Source organism: Myotis lucifugus, unplaced genomic scaffold, assembly GCF_000147115.1.
Source record: "Myotis lucifugus unplaced genomic scaffold, Myoluc2.0 scaffold_127, whole genome shotgun sequence".
NCBI lineage: Eukaryota > Metazoa > Chordata > Mammalia > Chiroptera > Vespertilionidae > Myotis > Myotis lucifugus.
The window spans coordinates 252,757-276,728 of record NW_005871175.1 but is presented as its reverse complement, the minus strand read 5'-3'; the positions used below and the strand labels follow the sequence as shown (position 1 = coordinate 276,728).

The 23,972-nt window shown below is 45.7% G+C and overlaps 1 protein-coding gene and 1 non-coding gene across 2 annotated transcripts in view; one reads left to right on the top strand and one right to left on the bottom strand.

Annotated features, from left to right (window-relative positions):
• IGFBP7 (insulin like growth factor binding protein 7) overlaps window positions 1-20,348 on the bottom strand; it is a 29,577-nt gene extending 9,229 nt beyond the window's left edge. Inside the window, exon 1 of the mRNA XM_006093979.3 lies at window positions 20,192-20,348. Within this exon, the coding sequence (XP_006094041.3) occupies window positions 20,192-20,333 (142 nt within the window). The 5' untranslated portion in view covers window positions 20,334-20,348. The remainder of the gene's footprint in view (window positions 1-20,191) is intronic.
• Window positions 20,349-21,613: 1,265 nt separating this feature from the next.
• Window positions 21,614-21,720, top strand: LOC111827079. The gene has a single exon (XR_002830554.1). It is a non-coding gene; the product is annotated as a U6 spliceosomal RNA (small nuclear RNA).
• Window positions 21,721-23,972: the final 2,252 nt, after the last annotated feature.

Genomic DNA, 23,972 nt, shown 5'->3' with positions numbered 1-23,972 from the left:
ATATTCCATGCTTCCTTCCCTCTGCACCATAGGCCTAAAGAGGAAGTCTCTATCTTGGCCAGGGGTCTTGGCTTTTCTGTTGCAAACATGGATGTGGTGAGCCTGGTGGTGCTGTGTTTATGTGTGTTTCTGGCTCTGTCTCCGATGCTTCCTAGTCTGACGGCACCAACACAGGACCCTGCAAAGGGCTGGGCCGGGCCTCACCCCACCCCCAGGCTTCCTCCTGGGCCCTGGGACCACAAGGGCTTGGACACCACAGGACCGGATCTGGCTGGACTTTGAACTACTTTTGCTCACCTCTCTCAGGGCCCCCATGTGGCTTTGTCCTCTTTTCCACAAGAGGATTTAGCAGGATGACATCAAAGCTCAGGGGATCTCAAGGGACTGTTCCGAGAAGAGACTTGGAGGGCTTGGAACAAAGCTGCCTTTCACGTATCATAGCCACACAAGCATTGTAAGGCGTTTTCACTGGGAGGGCTCAGCCTTGTAGCAAAGCCCTGATTTTAACCTAGGTGTCTCCCTCTAGTCAGGCAGTTAGTCACCCATCTTGGTCAGGGCAGAGAGTGCACAGGGAAGTGTTCCTGCCTGATTTCCCGCCAGGGCATGCTATAGATTCTTCCCAGGGCGTAACTTAAAAACTAAGATAGTCTTCGTTTTAATGTAGTCCAATTTATCAAGTTTTTCTTTTATGATTTGTGTCCAATTAAAGAAATTTTTGCCTAGCCCAAGTCCAGAGAGATCTCCTGTTTTCTCCTATAAGCTTTATGGTTTCATCTTTCGCTTTACTAGTACACTTGTGGCCCATCTTGAATTAATTTTTGTGTGTGCTATGAGCAGAGGTCTAGGTTCATCCACTTCCCCCAAAGGACATCCACTTGCCTTGGCATCATTTGCTGAAAAGACCATCCTTTTCCTATCCTATATAATAAAAGAATAATATGCAAATTGACCCTAGCAGCAGAATGACCAGGAACGACCAGTTGCTATGATGTGCACTGACCACCAGGGGGCAGATGCTCAACGCAGGAGCTGCTCCCTGGTGGTTAGTGCACTCTCACAGGGGACCTCTGCTTCGCCACAAGCCAGGCTGACAGCTGATGTCCGATTGTGGCTTAGGCCTGTTCCCCCGGGGAGCAGGGACATTCCTAAGCTGGCTGGTGGACATTCCCCGAGGGGTCCTGGGCTATGAGAGGGTGCAGGCTGGGCTGAGGGACTGCCCTGAATGCACAAATTTTTGTGCACTGGGCCTCTAGTTGAATTATAATGGTGCCTTTGTGGTAAATCTGTTAACCATACATGAGTGAGTCTACTTCTGGATTCTCCATTCTGTTCCACTGGTCTTGTGTCTATCCTTGCACCAACAATCATAGTATAAATTTAGAATGAATTGTATTAAAACTGAAGCACTGAATAGAGGGAATCCATTATATTCATCTTCCTCTAATCTCCTCCTTATTTCAGGAAGCTGAACATTTGAGGAGGAAAAAGAATTATCCTATATAATAAAAGCATAATATGCAAATTGACGTGTTGGTTGGGGGTGGGGCCAGTGAGCAGTCAGCACCAGGCCAGATAAGGTGCATGCCAGCAGGCAGAGGGAGGGGACGGCGATTGGGGGGCAGCAGCAACCAGCGGCGGTGGAGGGGTGATTGGGGGGGGGGGCAGAAGGGGGCAGGGCTAGCTGGCCATCACCTGATTGGGCCACCCTGTCGCCTCCCACAGAGGGAGGCCAGACTGCAGCTTAGGCCCACTCCCCATGAGAACAGGCCTAAGCTTTCAGTCGGACATCCTCTGAGGGTTGCCGGACTGCGAGAGGGTGCAGGCTGGGCTGAGGGACCACCCTCCCCCCGCCCGAGTGCACGAATTTTCGTGCACTGGGCCTCTAGTTTTAAAATATTTAAACCCAGGAATACTTTCTTCTTTTTAAAAGAATAGTTTATTGATTTTCTTTTTATTTTTTTAGAGAGAGAGGAAGGGAGAAGAGAGAAACATCGATGTGAGAGTGCAATGTTGATAGGCTGCCTCCTGCACACCCCCTACTGGGATCCAGCCCACAACCAGGGCATGTGCCCTGACCAGGAGTTGAACCAACAATCTTTTGATGCATGGGACAATACCCAACCAACTGAGCCACACCAGCCAGGGCAAACCCACAAATACTTTCAATGAGAGCCATCACCGGGGGTTCAAGATTAGGACACATTATACTATGGGTTCCTCCTCTCTCCCAACCCCTGGAATACATATAATACTTTTGGTTAATGGGCTCAGTCAATATTTTGTCCATTCTAAAATCATAAATGATTCTGTCAATTCTGCTACCAGGCTACCCCTAGAATTCTATAAAATTTCTGAGTAACAAAAATCTGTATTGCCCGGCCGGTGTGGCTCAGTGGCTGAGAGGTTGAGCATTGACCCAAAGGTTCTGTTCTACCTCAGGAGAGTGCTCAGCAAAATGACTCTTTACCAAATGACTTCTAACTCTTTCCACTCTGCCTTCTTTCCAAGAATGCCAAACCAGGTCCAGAATTTATTTCTGTTTGTAAGAATAAAGGAACTTTTAGTTCACTCTGAGCTCATTTTCAGGCAGAAAGCTCAAAATCAATCCTGGAGGCCAGGCCAAGGACAATAATAAACACTACCATCTAAATCATGCTCCGTGTTTGGGTTCCACTTAAAGCAAGTCTCAACATAGGTACATGAACAGGAACAAACAGCAGAATAGGCTCAACTATTTATTTATTCTTACCCTTGTTCTGGTAAGGACTTTAGGTTGCTCGCATACACATGTGTCTAGCAAACATCCTGTACATAGAATTAAATGACTGCCCACGACCTCCCTGCTCCCCTTTCCCACCCTAGGCAACTCCAGGCAGCAACCAAGCCATCTGCAGTGCTGCCTGATGGCTGGTGTGAGAACGCCTATTCCAAAGCTTTCTCCACCTCAAACCCATCCCTATCTTTCTGTCTCAGATGACTATACCCAAACTAGGCTACTCCATTTTCTTTCTTACATTTCATGACTCAGCTCTTATTCAATCTCTTCTGATGTTACCAACTCTTTAAGTTCATGTGGCAATCCCTTATTTATTTTTTTTATAATTCTTGTCTAGTTATCTTAGATGGTGTCTTTAAAAAAAAATCATTTCTTGAAAGGAAAGAGGAAGAGGAAAGAAGGAAGGGAGGAGGTGGAAGAGAAGGAGGAAAAAGAAAGAAACGAAATGAAGAAAGCCAGATCCTAAACGAAGATGTAGCAAGGAAGAATAATGTTTCAAATTTGGAAGAAAATTAAAATTTAATTTAATGAAGCAGTGCCTCCTTAAAAGTACCTAGAAGGAGTTAGGTGTCTCCTGCACAGTCTCTACCTATCTGCATCCCACTCCTCAGGCCCTTTGAATTGAGTTCTAGATAAATGACCTACAGACTAGCAGAGGACTTTCGGAATATTCGCTTATAACCTAGAAATAACTATGTTCTAAAAAATCACTAAAGCTATAAAAAAGGAAGAATTGGAGATAGATTTTTAAAATTAAATTTATTGGGGTGACATTGCTTAATATGGATGGATTTAAGTCTGGAATATTTTGACTTGGTTCTGAAGAAGCTAAAAAGGGCAGTTATTACAAAACACACACATGTCATGAGGAGAAGACCCTGAAGTGTAATTAATTTTGAACTTGACCAGCAATTCATTCATTTATGGTTTTACATAAAATTGTAATAAAGAAAACAGAGTTAAAACTTATCATCCTATCAAAACATGGGGATAATCTAAAAGAAGTATGTGAGCAATTTCCTAGGCTCCTACAGAGCACAAAACACTCTCCAGACATGACCTAAGATGTCCTTACTATGTTTCTATTAAAAAACCAAAAAAACAAAGCACTCTTGGGGACAGAAAACTTGGCTCTGGAACCGTGTCTGCCAATTATAGCCAAGTGACCTTGAACCAGCCACTTACCTATTTTTACAGAAGAGGAAACCAGAGCAGGTCTGAAAATCTCCTTGGGCTTGGAAGTGAACGTCCCTGTCTTGAATATGTCTGAGAGCAGTCACAGGCACCTTCAACATCCATGAAGCTCTGAGGTTATGAGGTTGTACCACCTGGCTCTGGGGCTCTCATCCCCTGTAAACCAGCCAGTGTACCTCCTCATCTACTAAATGTATGTATCTGACTCACAGCAAAGTTCATTCTCCCAGTGAAGGAAAGAAAAAAGAGCTTATCAAGATATCAGCTGTTAGATAGCCAATTGCTTTTTATCTGAAAGAGCTACATAGAAGCTGTTAGGAGAAGTCATGTTTTGAAGTTGAATATACTCCATTGAGCTTGGGAAATCATGAAAAGTTAAATTCTCTTTAATAGTCAGTTTTTGTCCAATTTTGTTATTGTATTTAACCACATACTGGTTTTTGCTTCATTGCCTCCTTCATTTCCCCCATCACCTCTTCCATTTTTACCCTACAAATCCATTTCTACCCATACAAATCCACTCTTTCCTACTTCTTACTTCCACCCAAACTCATGCTCTGATCCTGGCAATCATGCTCACCTACCATTACCTTCTCATTTCCACTTTGCGTATGGTGATGTCCTTGCTTACTGAATGTCCTCCCTCCTCGCCTATTATTGATGCCCTGCTCTTTACTTGAAGCTCTAAGTCTCATCTCCTTTTGACATTTTGTACAGCTCCAGCTCCCACTTAGTTCTCCTCTGCGACCCTGCTGGGTTTGGAGTTAGTGCCACACAACTTAGTGCACCCTTGTTCTCGAATGCTTTCCCAGCTGGGCTAATGGAAGATGCTGGTGTCCTGATGCAGTCAGAATGGAGTCAGGAAATCTGGAATCAGGTGCCCTTCATGTTCATTGGAAGGAGGGGCAGTCAAGAGTGTATGCAGTGGGAAAGGGCATCAGTAAATTAAGAATAACATAACATTACTAGAGGCCAGTGCATGGATTCATGCACTTTGAAAGGAAATTAATTAGAAGGTGGCCGTCGGGGCGGGACTGGGCTAGATGGGCCAGACACGCCCTGGAGCCAAACCTCCCACAGTCCCTCCCTGCCCGGCTGCACCTGGGGCGGTGCTAGGCTCAAAGGGCATCTGTGGAATGAGTGGGGCCCCTCCAGCAGGTGGGGTCCTTGGCCTGGCTCGTGGGGATCGGGCCGAAACCAGCTCTCCAACATCCCTTGAGGGGTCCTGGAGTGCGAGAGGGCACTCTGCAAAGTTGCTGTCACTCAGCAGCTCCTGCGTTGAGTGTCTGCCCCCTGGTGGTCATTGTGTGGCATAGCTACCGGCTGGTCATTTGGTCACTTAGGCTTTTATATATATAGATTAGCCAGACAGAAACTGAGAATATAGCCACTGTCCTGAAAATGCACCAGTGTTCACAATGCCAAGGTATCTAGCCAAAGTGGGGTTATAGCCACCCCTTTCTTATCAGCTGGAAGATCATTCATTGAGATTTTTTAAATCCTCCACTTAACTTTCTCTTGATATAAGCAATGATTCTTGGCCACTCACCAACCAATTAGTGTATGATCAGGGGATGAGAATTAATTTAAATATATAGTAATCAAGTGAATCCTAATGAGAAGAGTAGATCTGCTAGGAAGAAAAGATAATCTGTCATTCTCACACATGCTGGCTTATGGTATTTGCATTCTAGCTCTCACTGAGTATGTATTAATATGGCTAAGACAGCTGAGTGTAAAGACTTCTGTAAGTTACAGTAGGCTTGTAAACCACACTCATCTTGACTCTCAGTGATGCTGGGTCCTGGAATGGTTTGTGCAGAGTATGTGTATTCACACCAAAAAAGGAGGGTTTAGGAAAGAACAGAGATACCACATATGGAGATAGAGTCCACACAACTTGGCAAAAATCTGCAGATTGAGTTCTGATAACACATTGAAGGGAAAAGCACCAAACAACAGTACGAAATGGGAAAAGAATAGTAGGAAAGCACTATGGCCAAGACGGGGAAGAAGATGAAACACGTGCAGACTTCCTGATATTAAATTAGGGGAAGCAGCAACGGTATGGCTAATCAAAGAGCAGAGCCACTTGCCAAGGCAAGTCATTTTGGGAACTTCCAGAGGTGCGGTGATGTGGCAGCTGGACCTCGGAATGGAAATCCAGCTCACAGTCTCAAGGATGTCAGCCGAGGACAGCAAGAGCAGGAGAAAAAAGGACTAAACCCTCAGCAGCAGAGTTCAGACTTAATTTCAGGGTATTAGTTTAAAGAAAAGTTACCTAGTTATGGTAGCTACTGTTAATTATTTACACTTTGGTGGGAACGAAAAACCAATAGTTTATAATGATGGAGCCCTGCCAAACATTGGCAGGGAAAGATGTGTAAGAATTGCTTCCTCTTTTCCAAATATAATCTATTGTGGTGGGATGGAGGAGGTTCAACACATTTACATTGAGAATCAGATGCTGGGGAGGTCATGGTCTGTAGTGAGTTTGGAGCACAGACTTTGCAAGCAGGAATTCTGCACTACCACGTCTGAGTTATGTAACGTAGTACATGTTGTTTAACTTCTCAGTTTATTCATCTGTGAAATGGGGCAGTAACACCTAAGTCTTTATCAGTGGTTCTCAACCTTCTGGCCCTTTAAATACAGTTTCTCATGTTGTGACCCAACCATAAAATTATTTTCGTTGCTACTTCATAACTGTAATGTTGCTACTGTTATGAATCGTAATGTAAATATCTGATATGCAGGATGGTCTTAGGCGACCCCTGTGAAAGGGTCGTTCGACCGCCAAAGGGGTCACAACCCACAGGTTGAGAACCGCTGCTTTAGATGATCAGAAAGATTAAACAAGATACAGCAATTAGCACAGTCCCTGGCCTGGGATAAACGCTCAACAAGTATTAGCTATTGTTTTTATTTCAAAGTAAATTCCTTATGACTGGAGCTGAGACAAATTGCTTATCCAGGGAATGGAGGCAACACATCCCTTGAACCAGGGGTGGCTGGGGAAAGAGATGGAATCTGAGCAGGCCCTGCAGTTCAGAAGCAGGCCTCTGTCCAGGAAGGTTTCACTCAGACAGTAGGGGTCCAGAGACAGGAAAGCACCGCCCTGCCGGAGGAACAGCGAGGGAGCCCACCAGTCTGGCTCGGGGAGAGCGCTGCGTACAGGAGAGAAGCTGAGATTCCAGCGTCTCTGAATGTTGGAGTGACATGACTCAAGCGGCAACTTCAGAGACCTCTGCAGCAGGATTGAGACAGGCTGGGACTAGAGACCTAAGTCAAGTTTGTAGCAATGGGACAGAGAGGAAAGAGGCAGACTGGAGGGACCTGTCAGGACATTGCTTAGCCGTCAGCCACTTATTTACAGGGCAGCCCATCTGCAAGCAGACTTCCCAATACGATACCAGCCTGGTGATGGCATGTGCGGACCCTGTAAATTACATTTCCGACTTGTTTGCCTCTGGGTTAATGAGACACCCCATGTTGGCTCCCATCTCTGATGCTGAACATCTTCCTGGAGTGTATTGGGCTATTTTTCTGTATAATAGACATCACAGTACTCAGATGTCTCTCCATAATGATTGTGAATCTTGCAGTGCCTCAAAATTATCACCCTGAGTTTGAACTTATCATGGAGCATAAACAGAAAGTTGATTCTTCACAATTTGTTGCTTGCAAACAAATCCCTTGTGTGACCACGTTTTCTTATTCCTCTGCTCTAACTTGAATGGGTCTAGCACAAGAAAGAGTAGGATACTGACCAAAGGTCTGACTCCAGGGCGTGGCCCCACCCCCACGTGATCTGGTTGTCTAGGGCAGTGGTCGGCAAACTCATTAGTCAACAGAGCCAAATATCAACAGTACAACGATTGAAATTTCTTTCGAGAGCCAGATTTTTTAAACTCAAACTATATAGGTAGGTACATTGTTATTAACTTAATTAGGGTACTCCTAAGGCTTAGGAAGAGCCACACTCAAGGGGCCAAAGAACCGCATGTGGCTCGTGAGCCGCAGTTTGCCGACCAAGGGTCTAGGGCAGCCGTGGGCAAACTACAGCCCGCGGGCTGGATCCGGCCCGTTTGAAATGAATAAAACTAAAAAAAAAAAAAAAAAAAAGACCGTACCCTTTTATGTAATGATGTTTACTTTGAATTTATATTAGTTCACACAAACACTCCATCCATGCTTTTGTTCCGGCCCTCCCTCCAGTCCAGTTTAAGAACCCATTGTGGCCCTCGAGTCAAAAAGTTTGCCCCACCCCTGGTCTAGGGCCATCCTTGGAGGAAGGCTGTGTTAGGTAAGGTATTTCCATGGAGGATTTTAGGTTAAGTTCAGATGCGTAAGGTGGAGAGAACTCTCTGGTAGCCACATGGTGGATGAGCTGAGCAGGGCTGTGCCAGCCACCTTGCCAAGGGATGAGCTCATTTATTCAGCAGCACTGCCATGGAAGCCAAACTACCATCAGAACACCAGGCTGACTGATGTCCACACCAGTTAAATCGCCGGCTGGATTTTTATTTGGTTTGCGCACAATGGAAGAACTGACGTCACGGGGAGCACCTTATGAAGGGAAACGCCCTAGCTATGTGGGTGCACCTTGTTCCTGGTACCACAGTCGTGGAAATGCTTTGCACCACATTTCACGGGCCTGTCCTGTCTGGGCTATGACACACCTTAAATTCAACGAATTAAAACTTAGGGTCACCTTTTCCTGTTCCACAAGCACTGAATTGAGTGGGGGAGTTTCCACAGGAGGGACTCCTGGGATTCTGGGATTCCTAGAAGCCTGCACAGTCAGTTCCCGGAACACTTATCTTGGAGATCCTGCCCACCCTCCCCCTACGCACACACCCGGTGCCGGCCGCCAGGCGTCAGGAAGTGTTTCCCCCACGAGCTGTAAGGGGAAGTCTTCCGGAGCCCGCAGGCTCACCTACCCTCCGAGCTCAGCCTCGGTCCATGGGCCCTGTCCTATCGCAAGGGCTGCAGTCTGTGGGGTCCCAAAGAAATAGATGTTCTTGAACCCGCCCCTGAGGGGAAGGAAGTGAGGGACTCCCACATGGCCTTCAACTCCAGGGGGGTTGGCCTTACTAAACCTAGCGCCTAGAACATCTTGGGAAGCTTCAGAAGGTCGAGACCTGAACTCCCAGGAGGCCTTGGGGGACTTCTGCCCTTCCTTGTCCAGTGGACAGCCCGGGTGCCGGGGAGCTTCCCACTCTGGGTCTTTAGTGGAAGATGAACGTCCTTCAGCTCCCTGAGAGCAAGGGAAGCCCTCAGTTCCACGCTCTGACCGAGGAAGGGCCTGGCATTGTAGGAGCCACAGCAAATCCTCAGGCCAGGCCCACGGCTCCAGGCACAGCCTGAGGAAATTGGCCGTGCAGCACAGGGCCCCTGTTAGACTAGGAGTTTCCAAAGATGGTAGGTTTGCTCAGTCTCGTTATGCATGTTGGAAAAGACCTCGCAGAGGGCTGCCAGCAGGAATAACTGGCACCAGACACACCGAGCCACACAGGCAAGCTCCCCACCTGGAAAGCAGCTCTCAGAAGGGTTCTGTCTCGCAGTGCTTGCCAATCCTGGCGCACACGGGGCTCCCCGGGGCTCGACTCAGTACCCAGGCCTGGGCTGCACTCCCAGTTTCACGTTGGTCTGGGTGTGGCGCTTGGCACTGGCATTGTTTAAAAACTCCTTGGGCAGAACCACTTAATTAAAACAGAGCAGGAGCTAGAGGATGAGAAAGACTGGAGGGTGGAAAGTAAGAGAGGAGGAGAGGACAGATTTGAAGACAGAATGTTCCCAAATCTTTTGAGCGAGAGTCCAGACACGTGGGAGACACAAGTATTGAAGGAGAAGAGAGAAAAGGCCCAGGAACTGGAGTGAAGGGTGAAGGGTATAGAGACCTGATGACAAGACAACTTCATTACTGTTACTATCATTGCTTTAAGCCACGTGGGGGAACGGTGAGTCTTAACAGTTCTCCTGTGTTATTTTCCCTTTTCCTAAAATAAATTATTTGGTTCACACCCTCAGCCCCACCCCTGCCCCTCTCCTGCCTTCCTAATTCCTTCCCTCAATGGTAGTGGACAGAGCTGGGGCTATATCCGGAGTTTGTGCGTCTCAGTTAAAATCCGACTAGATCAGGACCCTTTCCTTTGCTCCTCTGGTGTCAGATTGCCTCTCTGTTAAGGACCAGGAGCAGGAAGAAACACAAGGGATCTGTGTGTGAGGAAACAGCTCCCTGGAGGCCGGGAGCAGAGCTGGGCCCACTGTGCTTGCCCCTGGCATTTCCACTTGGTGATGTTTTTGCCTTGGGGCTCCAGCCTCCTTTTCACTTCTCTCTTGGTTACTGTTGCCTCCTTGGCCCACAACCCCAGGCACTAATCAGCCGACATAACAGCTCCCCCTGTTCTTTCTCCGAGTTTTCCCCTCTTTCCCCGTGCCCTCTGGTTATTTTCTGTGCTCCTTTGTGATGTTCACAGGCTGGAAAGCTCTCAGCTGTTTAGCCCAAGTCTCATCCTTTGTTTATCTCTGCTTTGCTGGGTGTTCTCCGATTTCCTCCCAGCTTCCTAGTCGGACTGAACATTTCTTTCCCCCTGTTCTGTGTTTGCTCGTGCTGCCCCTCAGGCTCAAACTGGAACAGAACCCCCTTCTCACCCCGTCGGTATATGATGCCTGGGACTGTGCACTCGCTTTGTGCACCACTGTGAACACCCCATGTGTTCCAGCACAAGTACAGACCTTCTTTTTGCATCTGAGAGGAAACTCACATCAGACAAGATGCTGGCTGGGGGTGCAGGGGACCATCCGGGCTTGGAAAAGAGCTAGGATGTTCAATGTGGCTCAAACGGGTAGGTGTGACTCTCTGATCCCAGGGTAGGAGGCCCTGTCTAGTGGGAAAGGGGGAGGGGGGGCTTTGAATAAGGATTTTGTATTTTTCACTAGTTAGGCAAGTCACACTTGCTCTTATCTGGTGGGGGACAGCCTGGCGTCCAACCTGTTGGGGGTGAGCTCTGAGACATGAGGAGCAGATAAGGGAAAGCTACACCCACAGACAGGGGAGTAGCTGCCCTAGAAGAGGGACCCTGGAGCCTGGGTTTGCTGTTTGCTGCTCTTACTGGTATTTTTAGGACCAGACGTTTTTACTTTGGCACTTAGGTTATTTTTAGGCAGTGATTACTTTTCTGTAATTGGTGGTGCTTTTTTTGTGTTACTTGAGTTGCTAATTCCTTTTACAATGCAAGAAGAAACCAGGAAAGGGGTTTCCCTGGTAGATTGGGTGTGAAAGGTGTGGATGCTGCATCTTTTCAAGGCCTGGGAGCAACTACATGCACAGTATCCACAGGTGAGCCCCTGGAGAACCTCGCTTTCCCTCCCGCAGGTCCTCCTTCCAGGGCAGCCATCAGCCCCAGCCCTGGAGACTCTCTTCTTTTGTTTAAGCAAAGGGAAAGAATTTCCTCACAGAGCATCTGGGCTTTCAGACTTGGCACCTCTTCAGAGCAGCCATACATAAAAGTAGGAAACTTGTTCTTTATAGACTTGGAAAGAAATGTCCTCGATCTTCCTGAAATTGACATGGAAGCTGCAGTTTATGCCTCCTCAGTCCTTTGGGCACATTTTCAGGGAATCTCTTTAGCAAATGTGTGACTCCTTTGGGAAGATAGGGGCTTCGAAGATGATGCTTTTGACAAGGGGGGGGGGGAATGCTGTGCTGCTGTGGACTAGGGAGGAGAGGGGAAAGGTCCAGGTTTATCTGTCCTTGGGAAAGGATTATGGTCTCTGGGCCCGTAAATCAGTTATATTGGCACATGAAGAAAAGAAAACTTCAAGTTAACTCAAATAGAAAAATAAGAACAAGACCCCTGGGGCAAGAATGACGTTGGCTAAACACGCAACCTGTCTCCAGTTCCGCCCACATATCCACGGGAGATTGGTCTGAATGAAAACTGAGGGTCATGATCTCTGGAGCTGAGAGAGATAAATCCCATTCACAGACAGTTCTAAGCAATTTTTTAAAACAAGAAAGTAGCATTTTTACCTACACAATAATAATGAGGAATGACAAGTCCACAAATAGTCCATAACGTCAGCACTAGATAGCTTTCCCAATGTCATGTAACATGCTCAGAAGATGATTAAAAAATGATCTGGAACATATTGGTCACCAGGTGTAAAATTGGGCTGGCCAGACATTTAATTCCTAATAATTAGGGGATGTCAAAAGAAAAATGTCACCCATTCATCACTAATTTTTTTTTAAAGATATTTTATTGATTTTTTACAGAGAGGAAGGGAGAGAGATAGAGAGTTAGAAAGATCGAAGAGAGAAACATCGATCAGCTGCCTTCTGCACACCTCCCACTGGGGATGTGCCCGCCACCAAGGCACATGCCCTTGACTGGAATCGAACCTGGGACACCTCAGTCTGCAGGCCGACGCTCCATCCTCTGAGCCAAACCGGCCTCGGCCATTCATCACTAATTTTAATGTCCATCTCTTAGAACACTGACTTCCACTATTGCCCAGCTGAATTTATTATTTAAAGCTCTATTGGAAATGGTATAAAAGTTGAGAAAGATCCACAGGGATACTAAATAAATCAAATTTCAGCATTGCATGGCATTGAGCAGATAAAACATGGAGCAGATTAATTTATATATTTTTAAAATCCTCACCTGAGGATATTTTTCCATTGATTTTTAGAGAGAGTGGAAGAGGAGGGAAAGACCGAGAGAAACATCAGTGTGAGAGAGACACATCGATTGGTTGCCTCCTGCATGCACCCTGACCAGGGCCCAGGCTGGGGAGGAGCCTGCAACTGAGGTATGTGCCCTTGACTGGAATCGAACCCGGGACCCTTCAGTCCATAGGCCGACACTCTATCCACTGAGCCAAACCAGCTAGGGCACAACTTGGAGCAGATTAATTCATTCAGGTCCTCCCTGAACTGACTACTGTGCTGGGTGATATGAGGGATAGAAAGATGCCATTGGACTCCTTACCTGATATAGGTTTATAAGCCAGGAAGTGTAGACAAATATACAAGTACATAAACAATTATAATATACTGGAGGCCTGGTGCATGAATTCGGGCACGGGTGGGGTCCCTTGGCCTGGTTGGTGATTGGGGTCGATCGGGGGGTGGGGGGAAGTCAGCTGGCAGTGGGGGAGGGACTGCGGGAGGTTGGCTGGCCACAGGAAGTTGGCTGTGGGAGCGCACTTACCACTAGGGGGTAGCTCCTGCGTTGAGCATCTGCCCCCTGGTGGTCAGTGCACGTCATAGCAACTGGTCAACTGGTCCTTCGGTCGTTAGGCTGCTTAGGCTGTTATATATATAGATAACCTAGCCAGTTTGGCTCAGTGGATAGAGTCATCAGCCCATGGACTGAAGGATCCCAGGTTTGATTCCAGTCAAGGGCACATACCTTGGTTGCAGGTTCAATCCCCAGCCCTGGTCAGGGCACGTGCGGGAGGCAACCAATATGTCTCTCTCACATTGATGTTTCTCTCTCTCTGTCTCTCTCCCTTCCTTCCACTCTCTCTAAAAATCAATGGAAAGATATCCTCGGGTGAGGATTAACAACAAAAACAAAAAACAAAACAATACATAAATAATTATAACAGATGAATTATGACTGATAAATATAAACATAAAAATATTTTGACTGAGTGGGTCAGAACTGAACCATGGGAGAGGAAAGGCGCTTTCCAAAGTTAAAGAGGGTGGGTGATCCCAGGCTCGTTTGGCTCAGTGGATAGAGCGACGGCCTGCGGACTGAGGGGTCCCGTGTTTGATTCTGGTCAGGGGCACATGCCTGGGTTGTGGGCTTGATCCTCATTGGGGAGGTGCAGGAGGCAGCCAATCAATGATTCTCTCTCATCATTGATGTTTCTATCTCTCTTTCCCTCTCCCTTCCTCTCTGAAATCAATAAAGATATTTAAAAAAAAAAGATGGTGGGTGAGGCAGGTAAGGATATTCCAGGCAAGGGGATCAGCATGCTCAGAGGTGAGATGTTTGGTTATCTTTTTGTTTGGCAAACATCCTTTGACAAACCTTCTTCATCACTTTCTATTCTGAGGTGTTCCTTGCAGGAAAAATAATTATAGTTAATATTGGTATTGGGCTTTACACCCGACAAAGGGTTTTTATATCTATTACTTCATTTAAAAAATGTATATTTTATTGATTTTTTACAGAGAGGAAGGGAGAGGGATAGAGAGTTAGAAACATTGATGAGAGAGAAACATCGATCAGCTGCCTCCTGCACACCCCCTACTGGGAATGTGCCCACAACCAAGGTACATGCCCTTGACTGGAATCGAACCTGGGACCCTTCAGTCCACAGGCTGACGCTCTATCCACTGAGCCAAATGGGCCAGGGCCATTACTTCATTTTTATTTTCCCAACAATCTTGTGAGCTAAGGTAGTCATTTTACAGACAAAGGAACTGAGGTTCAGTAAGGTTAAGTGTCTTGTGCAAAGTGACCTAGACTGGGAGTGAATCTAGGTCTTCAGAATCCAAACTCAGAGCGTTCTCTAACCAGCTGAAGTATTCTGTCTTGTTTTGTTTTGTTGGGGGGAGAGGTATTTCAAGCAAAGGAAAAGAACTCTTGAGAACAAGAACTCTTGAGAACTGGAGGACAGCTAGATTGCAGAAGTTTTCAATGTCAAGCCAATGAGATTAGTTATGTCTACCAGTTATTATGAAAGGAAAACCAAGAGAATAAAAACATTAGCATATGTTGGAGAACATGTTACACAATTGCTGGTCAAATAGAGGTCATGGCTCACCATTCACACTCTGGGCCTGAAACGTTTCAGAGGTGTTATCTCACTGGTTCTGGGTAATTTGGACTTGCAACTCCAAATAGGTGAGCATTATCCTCCTTATGAATAATGCTGGGACAGGGTTAGTCCTACTATGACCATATGGCTAGAGTCCTACCCACATCTTGGAATAAAACAATGTGCAAACTCCAGCTCTTTTTATTGGATTTTAATGGTTCCAATGAATGTTTAATGTAAAAATCAGTGTTTGAAAATATGCTTCATGTTTTCTCTTGCAAATGACTAAGATGATGCCATACTCTTAGAAAATACCTTATATAGGCAGGAATCCTGTGAGAACTTTAAAAGTCAATGTTAACACTGAGTAAACATTCCCTGGTAGAGCCAACTTATCTTTATATTAGTGAAAATGTTTCCTCTCTAAGATTAGATATGGTTTAGATTTGTATCTTCATCTTGAGAAAAAATTCATAACTGCCAGAAAAGAAATGAGTCCTAAAGAAATGTATTTACTAAACTATAAAATCCAGAATAAATAAGACCTGGCCCTGAGAATCTTCCCAGCCTCGTTTCTTGTCACATCCCTCCTGAACTTGAGCTCCAGCCATAAGGAACTTCTTGTGTTCCTCAAATGTGTCCTGCTCTTTCTAGACTCTAGTTTTTGCACATGCCATTCCTATTTCTAGAATATTCCCCCCATTTCCCATTCTTCCCCACTTTTGCCTGGTTAACTCCTAGATATCCTGTGTCTTGGTGTGGTTATCTTTTTGTTCGGTAAACCTCCTTTGACAAACCTTTCTTTATCGCTTTCTATTCTTCATCCCTTTGTTGCGCCCCTCCCCCCTAATGTAGAATGGCGGCTTCCTTCCTGCTTCTATGGGTCTCTGTATTTATCCTTATTACAGTATTTTCCCAAGGCATCATAATTGTGTCTGCAGCGCCCACTAGATTGAGGGCTTAATGCTGGTAAGGACCTGTCAATTTATTCTCTCTACTTCGTCTCTGTGTGCCAATAGTTAGCACTGAGTGAATGGTCAACAAACTGCTGAGCAGTTGAGAGACCAATGCCACTACCAACATATACATCAGGTTCAGGATTTTTATATGAAGGTTCAAATAGTAAGAGCTTAGGAACCATTCCAAGAAACTGTCTTTCTTTGCTGTTGATTATTAAAAAGACTTTGGGGTCTAGCTAGCTATAACTACAGTTAATCCTTGAACAACACGGGGCTCAGGGGTGCTGACCTCTGCGCAGTTGAAAATCCACATATAACTACAGTCAGCACTCCATATATGCAGAGTTGACTGTTGAACAAAATGGGTTTGAACTGTGTGGGCCAATTGACCTACATAGGTCAATTGAAAAAAATCCCACATACAGTGGAACTGCACAGTTCAAACCTATGTTGTTCAAGGGTCAACTGCACTTTTATTCCACCGTTTGTACAAGGGCATATTTTAGCATTTAGGAAAGGTTGAAGTACAGAGATTTTGATTAACTGTGGCCTATTTAAAAATTGGTACTCAGCTGTTTCTAAGTACAAAGAGGTCAATGTTCAGGCATGTCCTTCTTATGTCCCTGATTCAGCTACTCAACAGGAGCAGTAAAATAGCCAAAGGTGCTGATTCTGTACTTCTACACTTATACTAACATAGATCATATGTTAAAAACCTATAAAGAAATAGCTATCCCATTAAACAATATAGATAAAATCCAGGAGACAAAAGATAAGGATGGACTCTATAGCAAAATGCCCCCTTATTAGTCAATTTATAAGGTTTAAAAATTGGGGGTATGCCCTAGCCAGTTTGGCTCAGTGGGTAGAGCATCGGCCTGTAGACTGAAGAGTCCCAGGTTCAATTCCGGTCAAGGGCACATGCCCGGGTTGCAGGCTCTATCCCCAGTAGGGGGTGTGCAGGAGGCAGCCAATCACTGATTCTCTCTCATCATTGATGTTTCTATCTCTCTCTCCCTCTCCCTTCCTCTCTGAAATCAATAAAAATATATTTTTAAAAAGTGGGGGTCATCGGTCAGAGTTTTAGTGGGAGAAATTACAGCGAAGTTTTGGGCAACTACTTAAAAGTACAAAAGCACAGTTCGGTGTTACCAAGCAATAATAGCACATTGGAAAAGATGGATTTAAAAGAAAACTGGCTACGGATCAGTCCCACTTGTCCAAAGATGTTAAAAACAGTTATAAGGGTCAACTTAAAATCTGTTTGCAGACACGAAAGAAGAATTGCTCATTTCATATGTAGAGGAAAAGCACCCACTAAGGGACAGGCCCTTCCTAGTGGGGTGGGTGATAGGAGACAGTATTGAGATTCTTCTCTCCTAGTATGTAACCCCTTCCTGTTAAAATACTTTCATATTCCTAAATTATCACATAACCATTGAACTTTTAAAGAAGAACCCTAAGATCTATCTTGTCCAAATTCTTATTTTATAGATGAGGCTTGTGGGGATTAAACATTTTGACTAAGCTCATTCCTGGATGCTGGCAGAAAAAGAACTAAAACTATATCAACTAAAACATCTCCTTGTGCTTTATAAATAACACAGAAACAACCATTCTCTCTCCTCAATCAGCTGGCTACCATTTAAACAGTGTGAAACGGAGAGATTAGCAAGGCACTGAGCAAAGCCATTAGGCATCCACAGCTCCGTTTCCCAGGCAGAGGGGCAGCAGCATGCCGTTTAGTTGTGGGAGTATTTCCAATTTGCATGAATGGAACATGGACAAATAAGATAAGGCTAACTGCAGGAAAGTAATTTCCCTAGTTCCCCGGAGCCTTGGATTTGGAAAACTGTAGCCTGCTCTGGAATTCAGGACCATTACTGGGTAGAACTCCCCATGTGACCTCAGCCCACGCATGGAGACTTGTCAAGGTCCCAGGTGCTGGCTCGCCCACGGGCTGTGGCTGAGACAGAAAAACAAAGAGAAAAATCCTCCCAAAAACACACACATAAGCAAGAACCATCTTCCTGTGTTCTCTGCCAAGAGAGCTGGAGCCAAAGAGATGAGTTCGCAACTCTGATTCATCCATCAAGACAAATAAACTCAGTCTATGGAGGTTAGGAGGCCAATTTAGGAAGTAAACACAAGTTCAGCCTTGGGAAAAACACAGACGCCATCCCTGGAACCTAACTCCACAGTGAGAACAGGGCTCACTCTTAAGGATGGAGTTCTGAAAATGTCAGCAGATGATCCGCTTCAAAGAAGCAACTCCAGAGGCAAAGAGCACCAAGACGTGAGCCTTCCTCCCACTGCACAGACGCGTGGAATCGGAGCTGAGGAGCATTGCTAGTGGAGAAGGGGCCTGATGGCAACGTAACAGCAGCAAATGGAAGCCTGAGGGGTGAATAGCACTTCCTCCCTCCAGGAGTGCCAAGCTTCTGGGCTGGTCTGGAGCATCCACTTTAGTTCCCTGATCAACACTGCTCTTACCTGTATCACTTCTCTGCTTTGGATAGCGAGTTGTTCCCCTGGTTCTTACCCAGCACCTACCCCAACCCCCAGCAACCACAGGTGTGAGCTTGAGCTTACATTCTCTTTGTCTCCCGGCATCACTAGAGTATCTGGTCCAGGTCCTGTTCATCCCTTCTGCTGCATGGGTCTCCCACCCCCTTATCAAATCCTCCTTAGGTAGAGCCTGATTCTTCTCCCCTTGCATGTGGGCTGGCCTTAGTAACTCACTCCTAACGAACAGAATATGGTAGACGTGACCATGTGTGACTCCCGGGACTCGGTCTTTGAAGGCATTGCAGCTTCCTTCTTGCTTTTTCTGGGATCACTTGCCATGGGAGAAGCCAGCTTCCCTGTTGTTAGGATGCTCAGCAGTGCAATGCAGAGGCCTGAGTGACGAGGAACTAAACCCTCCTGCCTGTAGTCATATGAGCGAGCCAATGTGGAGACAGATCCTGCAGTCCCAGTCAAGCTTGCAGATGTAGGTTCTAGAGATCAGCTGTACAACACTGTGCATATAGATAATAATACTGTACTGTACACTTAAAAACCTAAGAGGAGATATTTCATGTTATGGCTTTTAACCACAATGAAAAGAAATAGTGAGATCAAAATGACCTTTCAAGAATTCCAAGGTTCACAGCAATGATTCATTTTTTGGGCAATACTCCAGAACTGAGTGGCAAACTGACTCAAAACACCTCAAAAGTAAAAAACAAAACAAAACATAAAACCCCCCTTATTTTCACATTAAAACAAAAATGTTGCTCCCTTCTTCCTGGAGGATTGGCAGGGTGAGAAGGGAGATAGGAGGGCAGATGACCAAACATAAAGACAGGTGTTGTAATCCCAAGAATTCTGGGAATCACTGATCTAGACTTGAGGTTTCAAAAGAAATGGGCTTAAGAAAAATACCTGGGCATTTGGAAAGATAAATTCCAACCAAAGAACTGACATCACTGGCTTTCTTTCTAATTGTCCTTTCAGCAAAGACCATGTAGACACAATACCCAAGGAAAAGGGCAGAGGACAAGACGGAAAACTCAGATAAGCAATGAGCTAATGCACAGATAAGAGGGGTGTGCATTACATCGGCAAAGGCAGAGACAAATAAAGAAGACTGACATCTATTCATTAATATATGACTGGGTCAAAAATGAAGAACATATAGATGGCAAGTTCCTGTTATATCATCTCCCACAGAAATTAGGGGAAAAAATTATCAAAAGAGGGGAAAGGGCACATGAAGGGTTCTTTTTATGGTGCATATACCTAATTATCACTGCCATAATGAAAACTAGGAATGGGATTAGTAAAAGGCATGTGAAAGGAAACGATATTATCAGGACAAGGAGAGGGTCAAGTTCTCATAAAATTTAGAGCGTACACTAATGCTCTCAAAGTTGATTGACAGTTGAAGTTTGCTTTCTCTTTAGGTATTCCTCAGTCTGCTACTTTTTTTTTTTTTTTACATTAAAAGCTAATTCTGTGAAGCTTTTCAATGACCACTCCTGGGTGCAGGCCCCTTTGGAAGGACATGAGAGAAAAACCAAAGCTCTAAGGAAGTCTTTCTGGCCAAGACTAGAGCAATGTTCTGAGCCCCTTTCTTGCCCAGACATTCGTGGGGGTCCAAGCAGGGTGACTGAATTCTGGGCTGCCCCCAGGCCTACGGCCCTCAGGCCTTCCTCTAAGTGAGCTTCCAGCAGCCAGGATGAAGGAGAACAATGCCCTCCCCTCGTGTTGTTTCATGACAGAATATTTCCATCAAGACACACTGACTCTCCCAGGAAGGAAACAAACTGGTGTGAAAGCTGGGATGCCCACCAGAGTCTCTTGGGCCATCTATGGGGCTGGAGCGGGCAGAAGAGAAGAATAAGGACAGAAGATAAGCAGAGAGAAGTGGGGCGGGAACCACCATCTCCCAGCCATTGAGCCTTCTATCTCTCTGGGTGGCTTATGGTACCTTCACAACAAAACACAGACGGAAGCTCCTCCAGCAGGAGCCTCTTGGCACCAGGAATTCTCTCTAGATTTCCTACGGGACCTGGATGTGAATCTTTCTCTCCTTCTTCTAGAAGTCCTGCCAGAGCGAGACATTTCTCCATCAAGATGCTGATCAGGCTTGTCCTATTAAGAAATTCATTTCAGCCCAGAGGGCATGGCTCAGGGGGTTGAGTGTTGACCTGTGAACCAGGAGTTCATGGTTCAATTCCCGGTCAGTGCACATGCCCAGGTTGTGGGCTCAATGATCATGCAGGAGGCAACCAATCAATGATTCTCTCTCATCATTGATGTTTCTATCTCTCTCTCTTCTTTCCTCTCTGAAATCAATAAAAATATATTTTTAAAAAAGAAATTAATTTCATAAAGAGAAAAAGAGGAAGCTGGTTTACATAAAAATGAAAACCAAAGAAATACCCATTTCAAGTTTGACAGCTTTTTCTAGCTTTGTTTCCTCTATCATGCCCTCCCCCCCGCCCCCCCCCAAAGTCTGATTGACTTGTTATATTAACACAAGTTCTGTTTATGCATTTTTATTACAGATAACAAATAAAAAAAGCACATTTCCCACTGAAAGGAAATCACATTTAAAAAATCCCTTTAGGGACAGGAAAAAGTGCAAACCATTTAAAAAGATTAATTTGTGGGAGGACGAGGTCAGTCCCAAATCACTCCCTTGCATTATGCTCTGGTTCAGCGAGGCGGATGCCCCAGGCCACACGTATAATGGCGGAAGGTTCTCTGTCACTGCAGGCCTGCACCTCTCTGAGACCATAATCATTCTCAAATCAAAACATGCAAAAATGTAAAACCAAAAGCTTAAATAAGAACACCTTTGTTTTTCATATCTGGGTGCCCAAGACAACGCAAGCCAGCTCACAAATTGCGGAGAGGGGTAACGGGCAATGAACATGGGGGGCCTCGGCGCATATTTCTATTGGATTAAGATTGATTCATCCTAAAAAACAAATATGATCAATCTTGTAGATCAATGTTGAATGGTACAATGCACACGTTTCGATGTACTAAATAATTTATTGAAATAAAATGGCTATTTTAAAAGGCCAATTTATCTGTATCCGGGCTCTCCCCACGTGTCCATTTTACACTCTGCCCTGTTTCTTCTGCTCTGAACACACCTGGTCCACCAGGTTAAGGAAGTCCCTCTGGTCCACGTGCATATGGCGGTGGTGAAACCTGGCTGGAGGAATTATCTAAATTGGTACAAGATGCAGCATGAGTATATTTTGGCCAAAAGTGATGCCCATCAATGAGCAACTCTAGGTCCTACTAAAGGCACTGCCTTTTTTTTTTTTTTAAAAAAATATATTTTCATTGAATTTTAGAGAGAAAGAAAGGGAGAGAGAGATAGAAACACTGATGAGTGCTCGCTTCGGCAGCATATATACTAAAATTGGAACGATACAGAGAAGATTGGCGTGGCCCCTGCGCAAGGATGACACTCAAATTCGTGAAGCGTTCCATATTTAAAAAAAAGAAAAGAAAAAAAAGAAACACTGATGAGGGAGAAAAATCAACATGGATCGGTCGCCTCCTGCATGCCCCCTGCCAGGGATCGAGCCTGAAAACTGGGCATGTGCCCTGACTGGGAATCAAACCGGCAACCTCTTGGTGCATGGGTCGATGCTCATCCACTAGCCACACTGGCCGGGCTGAAGGCATGAGACACTGGGGTATGAGACACTAGCATGGAATTTAAAGAATGCCCCCCTGCTACAGCCTTTGGAAAGCCTCTGCTAGTCAAGCACTACATTCCATGCCGTCACTGAGAACATGTCTCAGCAAATCAGGGGATCTCTTCGTGCCTAAGGAGTGAGGGTCAGTCAGTGGGAGGTCCATTTGGGGCTCTCACCTCTAGAATGCCTATTTCCTTCCTCCATCTGTGCTGAAAAAAAAAAAAGCTTGCTTTTGGTCTGGCATTGTACTCGACTCTTGACCACTCAGGCTTTAGCTAAGCAATCCCAGATCTTCAGCACTGGCGAGTTGCCACACACACAAGGTGAGATGCCTCTCTCTGTTTTCCCCTGGATGGTCACTGAGTAGATAGGGTCCCCTAATAGCTTACACTGGGTCCGCAGGACCCATCCGCAGTCCCAGGGCTCAGCCCAGCAGAGGGGCCAGGCCTCGGCCAGCATCTAACACGTCTAAGGGAGCCACATTGATACTGTGCCATACTTGGCGTGGAGGATATCAGGGTACTCAGGAAGGGAGGGCCACACTGGCTTTCAAGATTTTGGGTCTGCTTAGGAGGGCTTGAAGACCTTTTCTCGGAGTATCGGGAACCCTGGATGGGGGAAGGGAGGTGGTTATAAAGAATGTCCCAGAACTGCCCACGATTACTAGGGTCTCCGGATCATGAGGGTCAGACTTGGATGGGCCTTTTAGGTGGCCCATAAACTTCCATGACTACTCAGTAACTGGCGAAGCTATAAGTCAGCCCAGTACAACACCACTGTCACCACCACCTCCAACTTCCCCACCATTCCTGGCTGTGTATGGGGAACTCTCTAAAGTGTGTCTCATACTTAACCATCAGCACAGCCATCATGACCCCTATGGCACAGAGGTGAGGAGGTAGGGGGGGAAGGGGTGAGGGAGGACTTAGTAACCTGCCTGAGGCCAGGGGCTCACACAGCCGCTCTCCTGGTGTGAGCACGCAGGTCCCAACACTGCCTGGCCCATTTCCTCTTTGGAAAATGCCTCTCTAACCCAGAACACAACCATTCTATTGTTTCCCTTCCTCCTTCCCTTCCTCTCGCCTATTGCCTCTGAAGGTGAGAAAAGGTCAAAGTGAGCCATAACTGGCACCTGGGCTCCGCTTGTCATTCAGGCGAGTCTGAAAGCACTACCGGCTTCACTTAGGAGTTTCCTCTCCAGCCTTCCTTACTTCCGGGGCCAAGTCACCCTTGCCAAGCTCTCCATCCCTCTTCCTTCACCTCCTGAAGTTGAAGGAAGGCGCCTCTTCCAAGTGCCACTTGCGTTCTCTCCTATTTATGCCTTCTAACACTGGGCCCTCTTTTTCTTTTTAATCCTCACCCAAGGATATGCTTTTTCATTGATTTGAGAGAGAGGAAGGGTGAGGGGGAGAGAGAAACATTGATGTGAGAAAGAAACATTGATCGGCTGCATCCCATAGGCATTCCAACTGGGGATTGAACCTGCAACCCAGGTATGTGTCCTGACTGGGAATTGAACACAGCACCTTTTGATGTATGGGATGACGCTCCAACCAACTGAGCCACACCAGCCAGGGCCTGAGCCCTCTTTTTCTAAACACCTTTTCAGATGGCTTGCTTCTTTTAAGTCCTTCAATTTAAAAAGGCCCTAAATAATAATAATAAAAAAGTCACCAGCACCCAGGTAATGTCATGTTTTAGGGACTTAAACGTTCCTTCATTTGCTATAATCTGTGTTAAAATAATACAGTATTATATAATTTGAATGCACTAGAAGACCTCAGGGCACATTTTTGGGGATAAGATATTAAACCTGGTTGAAACTCAACAAGAAACAGTGTCATGCGGAGAAATCCATGCCTATTGGACACTTGACTGATCACATCTCAAAGCCTAGTGCTTTGCTAAAAGGCATCTTTCGTAAAAAAATAAGCAATCCTGTTACTCAGTGCCTTCTCTGCACACCATAGCTTTGAAGGAATTTGGTAGTTTGCAAATTCAAAGCTGAAAAAAAACCCCACAACTAAGACTTGAGTCAATTTATTC